Source organism: Nannospalax galili, unplaced genomic scaffold (genome assembly GCF_000622305.1).
Source record: "Nannospalax galili isolate Female #2095 unplaced genomic scaffold, S.galili_v1.0 scaffold743, whole genome shotgun sequence".
NCBI lineage: Eukaryota > Metazoa > Chordata > Mammalia > Rodentia > Spalacidae > Nannospalax > Nannospalax galili.
Window position 1 is genome coordinate 1,746,063 of NW_008349552.1, and position 6,705 is coordinate 1,752,767.

The following is a 6,705-nucleotide window of genomic DNA, read 5'->3' on the forward strand; positions in this document are numbered from 1 at the left end:
TTTGGTTGTGCCTCGGGCTTGGGAGCAGGGGTTCTTGGAGCTGGGTTCTCATAGGGGGCAGGTTATCAGCTATGGAAGGATCAAAAGCAGAGTCAGAGGGGTAGGGAGGAGGGAGAGGGGTAGAGGCCCTTGGAAGATTAGGATCTGGTGAGACTGTCTTATCCAGGAGGACCTGGTGGGAAGAACACTTGACACAGAGGGAGGGATTAGCACAGAGGTCAAGAAAGGTGTGGATGTAGGGTAGTTCAGACCGCTTGCCATTACACTGGCAGAAGTTTTCCAAATCTTTTAAAATATTGAGGTTTAAGGTTCCAGTGTTTGGCCAAACAGAGTTATTATCTAGTTTGTACTGAGGCCAGGAAGTGGTGCACAAGAATTTTAGGCGTTTTGACTTGATTGTGCCAGATAGTCCTAGCTTCTTTAAGGATCTAAGAAGGCAAGCCAAAGGCATGAGACCTTGAGATTTTGAGTGCTTGGTTCCCAAAGCAATGGATTACATGGAAAGAAAAGAGGAGTTAAAGACCTCAGCAGCCAGTAGGGGAACCAAGAGGATCTTTTGCCCTGAGGGGACAGAGGCGGAGTCAGGAGTCAGAGCAGGAAGGAGTAGTGTACAGGGAAGAGGGAGAGAGAGAGAGGGGGGGGGAGTGAGAGAGAGAAAGCAGGAAGAGAAAGTTTGGCTTAGGTCATGTAAAAATGAGAACGAGAAGAATCAGGCAACAAAAGAAAAGCATCCTTTTTTTTGTTGCGGATTCAAGTTAAATTCCCAAACCCCAGGGCAACGTCCTGCAATTGCTGGGGAGGGGAAATACAAACATATGTTGTGCGTGTCTCCACCAGTGACCACAGCGTCCTGTTATCAAAGGCAGGGCAGAACCTCCCACACACCAGTGTGCTTTCGAGGGAGTAAAATGAGTTAGGAGAGGTTCTGCAATGTGGTGCGCGACCAGCCAGTAGGAGCCAAAGTACAAGGAAATGAGGTAGTGGGCCAGAAGGCCAAGATGGACTGGGAATGAAGAAGAATGGAGAGTCCTAAATGAAACTCAGAGTAGCCAGTAAATGGAGGGAGAGGGGAGAGAGAGAGGGAGGGAGAGAGAGAGAGAGAGAGAGAGATGAGATGTTAGGGGAAGGCAAAAGATGGCAGGAGTGAGGAAGGGAAGGGAGCTGAGGTAGGGAAAAGGATTTGAGTGCAATGGGGAGGCAGGTTTGACTCCCGGGTGGGCATGGACAGGCACAGTAACCGTGCCGGGCAATTCAATGGTCGTGGAAACCAGTGCTGTCCAGTGGCCTTGATTGAAGTCCAGGAGTGACCGAATTTGATTGGAAAGGAGATGAAAAGAAAAATGGAGGCTAGCCAGAGAGTAGTGAAGGGGAAAGGGAAGACAGAGAGAGGGAGAGAGAGCAGAAAGGAACGGGAGTGGGGAGAGAGATAGAGGGTGCTTCCTTAATGCCAAATCAGTGGTGTTCACAGTGGCCAATAACAACAAGTGAGTCCGAAAGTTTTACGTGCGAGGTCCCTTGAACTAAGAGCTGGGTTTTGGCACCATTTGATAGGTAAAAGCTTGGGGGGTGGAGAGCGAGCGAATGGAGGAGGCACTGAGGCACAGATAGAACTCTCAGCGGGATACAGCTTTATTTCGCACAGGACACGTTTCCCTCAGGGAAGGGAAAGATGTCAGCCCACAGGTTGTGAGCTGGGACTTATATATGGGGGCTTCAGGGTGCAGAAGTGGGGGGGATGTCTTGGGGAAAAATCAACCAGGGGGAAGCAGGAAAAGCAGGGCTTGTAAACCTGGCTCCGTTCAGTCTACCAGGCAGGATCTGGGTCTGGAAGTGTTTACTTTTTCCTCTTAAGAAAAGGGAAAAGCTGATGTGTTAAGCAGTTTCTAAAATCTCTGGTTAACAGGTAGAATCTGCTTATCTTGTCTTTGGAGATCAGAGGAAAGTCAGGCTGCTTCTCAGCAGAGTTTGTTTCCCTTGACTTCAAAGGCCAAGGTGCTTATCAGCTCAGTTCCCTTTTTCAGGCTCCAAAAGTCCATAGGTCCCTGTTGGGGAGGGGAGAAGCTGCTGCTGTTTGGAACCCTAATACTAACTTCCTTTCTCTGGCCAATAACCTTAAAAACCATAACCCCATAATCCCTGCCCCCCAATAATCAGACCCTAGAGAAAAGGATTAGATACTTAAAATATTCAGGCAGATTTGTCCTCCATGGCTGCCATGTGGAAATGTGTTAAATAGACACTTGTAGCAGCCTTCATCTTCAAATGTCACTTCCTGGATAGTTATGAAAGATGAACTGGGTTCGATAATCTTGCAGTGCAGCCTGTCTCCAAAGGGTGGGAGAATTTTTTCCCCATATTTACTGCTGTAAGTGCCAATATTTTGTGGCAAAGAGCCTTGGATCTTCTGCCAGGTAATTTGCACAACGTCTTCCAGAGTTGTCAAATTGCAGAAGATAGTTACATTCCTTCCCAGTACAGCTGTCTCATTATTGTTATGCTTTATCCTCTGTGAAGACTCTGAAAATGAGGTTCAGTATTAAGAGAAGTATACTTCCTTACTACCCCAGTTTGTCCAAATAGCAGTTATCTGTCTATCTTACGTTCATTTCATTTGAACTCATTTGCCTCTTATGCTCAACAGAAAATGAGCTATGCAGTAGGATGTGGTAAGACACTGCAGACTGATTCAAAAGGATTGTGAGTTTAAGACCAACCTACGATACATTTTCATTAAGACCGTATACATTTTATGCATTTTATTGAGTCTGTCTCAATAAAAAAGGAAAAAGTTTAGAGATGTAGCCTATGTATCATCAGTAGGTAGAATGTTTGCTAGGCACATCCACTACCCTGGATTTGATCTTCAGCATAATGAGAGAGAGAGAGAGAGAGAGAGAGAGAGAGAGAGAGAGAGAGGAGAGGGAGAGAGAGAGAGATTGATTCTGGTATATCACCTAATTAAGACTTATTGAGGGTAAAAACTTAAATATGTAAATTAATCAACATAAGGAAAATTTTATATACATATAACAAAAGACTTTTTTGCTAATGTATGCATTATTCCACACCTGACTGGATAGTTCATGTATTTAAGGTTGTCTACTTATCAAGGAAATACAGGTTAAAATGAGGACTACACATATACCAGATGTCTAAAATGAAAGACAGACAATATCAAGTTTGTTGCAGAACAAATGCCCATTAAAAGCAATGTAAATTTTTTAGGATAGTCTATGAAACCTTTGGCAATATCTTAAAATTAATCATAGGCACCTATCCTACAAGCAGCAAACCTACTCTAAATATATAGAAATTCATGTATTTGTTCACTAAAGACATGAACAAAAATGTTCATAGAATACTATTTGTCATAGTCAGAAACCTAACTACAAACCAAGAATAGATTTTTATACCATGCTCCAGTGGATGGCCCCACACCCATGACTCTATGGGCAGGAAAAATTGGACTCCACAGGTTATCACAAAAAAGAAAGACATTTAGTTTGTGGGGGGGGGTTGGATCTGGGAGGAGTTAGAGGAGGACTGGGGATGAATATGATCAAAATACATTGTATGAAATTCTCAAAGAATTAATGAAGCTATTATATTAAAAATAACAGGTTCTATAAATAAATTATAATATTACACGAAAGAATATTATTCACAAATGAGATTTAATGAGCTTCATCTCCTCTCAACAATATGAATAAATCCCACCAATATATTATTGAGTCAAAAAGACCAGAAAGAAGTGAATAAATGCTTAATAATCACATGTATTTTAAAAATGCGAAGAACAGATAAAATAAACCCAAATTATGAGGAGTTAAGAAACAGAGCAAAAGACTGAATAAGGCTATGTGATATGATCACTTTCCTGTATATCTGAACATTAGAAACCCAACTTCATGCACCTTGATCCTCCTTATATTGTCTGTTTTTCGTTCATTTAATTTTCATGCTCCAATTACAAGAAGCATTTCTTAACTATTGTTCAAAATGTGCACACTGGTTCTAAACTGTCTATACAGCACTATGGAATTCTCACACATATGTAACACGTTTATTGTTTAAACACATTTCATCTATCAATCAAAGTTCTGTGTTGGAGCTTTACCTAGGCTGATTTCTAGGACTGAGATTGTCTAGCAATCTTTTACTTTCCTAAGCCTGGGGCTTTTCATCTCAAGCATGGGCTTCATGACACCTGACTCACAAAGTGTTGAATAAAATAAGAGCATGTAGGTGGTCTGACAGTTACAAATCACCACAGACATTTTAGCTTCCTTAGGTAATTTGTTCCTTGCCCTTGGGAAAGGATCGACTAGTAAATAAGATAACCCAAACCAGCAACACACAAAAGGTAACAGCCAAGTGACTCATCAGTATTTCAAAACAATTTCTGTATTGCTTTCTCCCACTTCATCATTGGATCTATATTCAGAGCTATTTCATGACAGAAATCTTCCTCATCGTGCATTTTAAAAAGTTATTTTTTATTTTTATTTGGGTGCTAGGGATTGAACCCAGGACCTCACTCATGTAAAGCACAAGCTTTATGACTAAGCCTCAGCCGTTCTTTGGAGATTACCATGATTTTTGTTTCCTGAATTCTTAAGAAACACTGGCTATTGCCTTAACCTGAACAAAACCAACAGATTTAGGTAAAATGCTTTTTATTCAATCATTCTGATTAAGTAGAAGATAGTAAGACAGTATTTATTGAATCCTTAAAGAATGCCAGCTTGTAATGACAGACAAAACCACCAAGAAAATGATTTATAGAGTTGCCAATGTAATTTGAAAAATATCCGAATGACAAGAAGAGCCTCAAAACAAGTCCATCTCTAAATGAAAAGGCCCTCAGGCTGCCTGACTGCTGACAGGATATGCATCATGGAGACAAAAGAAGTAAAGTATGTAAAGTATGTAAGTATAAGGAAGAGTCCCTTTGCTTCTAGCTAGTCTGTAACCTTAATATTTAAGGGAAACAGATATACAAGAAAGCATCTAATTTGAGCAAGTCATACATATCTTGGAAGCATATGCCCTTCTTTACCTATCTGCATAAAAGTAAATGGCCTGTCAATTTGCCATTGACTTCAGCTAAACATCTCTGAGAGAAAATGGTTACCTGACTCTTGTGCACAGATGAGAAACATCAAGAGCTGGAGAATGAGATGGAATGGAGATTTCATTGACTGCTGACAAAAGTCCTCACTAACAGTAAAATGCCTCATCTTCAAGCTTTTCTTCAGCAGTGAAACTGAAAATTTACTTCCTTCTTCCAACAGGTTCCCATCAAAAGGTTTCTCTCATATCTCTTAACACACAATCAAATCCTCATTGGCTTTCTTTACTGGGGGTTGGAAGTATATTAGCAGCTGTCCACGCCTTAGCTCCAGCCCTCAGAGATAGAGGCAGTCAAATCTTTGTAAATTTGAGGTTAGCCTGGTCTGCAAAGTAAGTTCCATGCCCACAGTGCTACACATTTAAACCCTGACTATTAGTTAAAAACAAAACAAAACAAAAAACCTACCCTTGACTCATTTCTTGTGAGTAGGGATGTGATTACAAGATGCATAATTTTAAAGAATTACTCAGATTCCAACATGGTGTTCTAAAGGAAACCACTGTTCTGAAGAATTAAAGGCAGACATGACAGCCTGAGTGGGATTAGCTAGAAGACAAAGGTGGTCACCAGCTGTGTGTGGGCATGTGTGTGTGGGGGGGTATAATTGGCCATAAAATATGAAAAAAAAAGCTCAATATCCTTACCCATCAGGGAAATGAAAGTTAAAACTACATTGATAGTCTATCTCATGCCAGTTGCATTGCTATCATTAAGTAAACAAACGGATGGAGAGTAGGAATACAAAAATTGACTGCATAATAATGCTAATAAATAATTTCAATAAAATATACTGTGTATGTTTAGAAAAAAAAATGAATATATTATTATTTCTGAAAACTTCCTCACATTTGTCTCTGAGTAAATGAACATATTCATTTTCTTTCTGTCTTGATTGCCTTCTCTGATTTGGCCAGCATGGAGCCCTGACCCACAGGCTTCTAACCTGCAACCAGATTCCTGTTTCAAAACATCTCCAACCAACCCGGTCCTATCCAGAAGTGCCCCGCAGTCTGGAATGTTGAGGAAACAATGCTCATGGGTTCACGGCCAGAGATTCAGTTCCACAGCTTATGTTAACAGAAACAATACAGTGTTTGGATGTTCCCTTTCATTGTTTCTTGTTATATTAAAAAAAAAAATCCTTAAAACTTTAAATGCCTTATGTATACAGGAAACTGATGCTGTTTTTCATGAGCCAATCAAGTCAGGGTTTTTTGAAATATTTTATCTATTATTTTTACTTTATGTGTATGAGTGTATTGCCTGCATGTATGTGAGTGCACCTATGTCATACAATGCCTCAGAGGTCAGAAGAGGGCTTGAGATTCCCCTGGAACTGGAATTAAGGACAGTTCATAACTGCCGTGTGGGTGCTGGAAATCGAACCCGGGTCCTCTGCAAGAGCAGTCAGTGCTTGTAACTGCTGAGCAATCCTCCAGCCCTGACCTACATTTTTTAAAGGGCTAGAAATTCATATATTTGAGTTTGGATTTTCAGGCTCTACTGAAGTCCCAGGTCTACCACTCTCTAACCGTATAATCTGGGGTGACTCTCCTAATCTGTATGACAGA

General features: G+C 40.8%; 1 protein-coding gene across 1 annotated transcript in view; it reads right to left on the reverse strand.

The window, feature by feature from the left end:
- LOC103745112 (OX-2 membrane glycoprotein-like) overlaps positions 1–5,365 on the reverse strand; it is a 36,508-nt gene extending 31,143 nt beyond the window's left edge. The window contains exons 1-2 of the mRNA XM_029570338.1: positions 5,135–5,365; positions 2,179–2,517 (exon numbers count right to left, since the gene is read on the reverse strand). Of these exons, the coding sequence (XP_029426198.1) occupies positions 2,179–2,517; positions 5,135–5,240 (445 nt within the window). The 5' untranslated portion in view covers positions 5,241–5,365. The remainder of the gene's footprint in view (positions 1–2,178; positions 2,518–5,134) is intronic.
- Between the last annotated feature and the right edge of the window lie 1,340 nt (positions 5,366–6,705).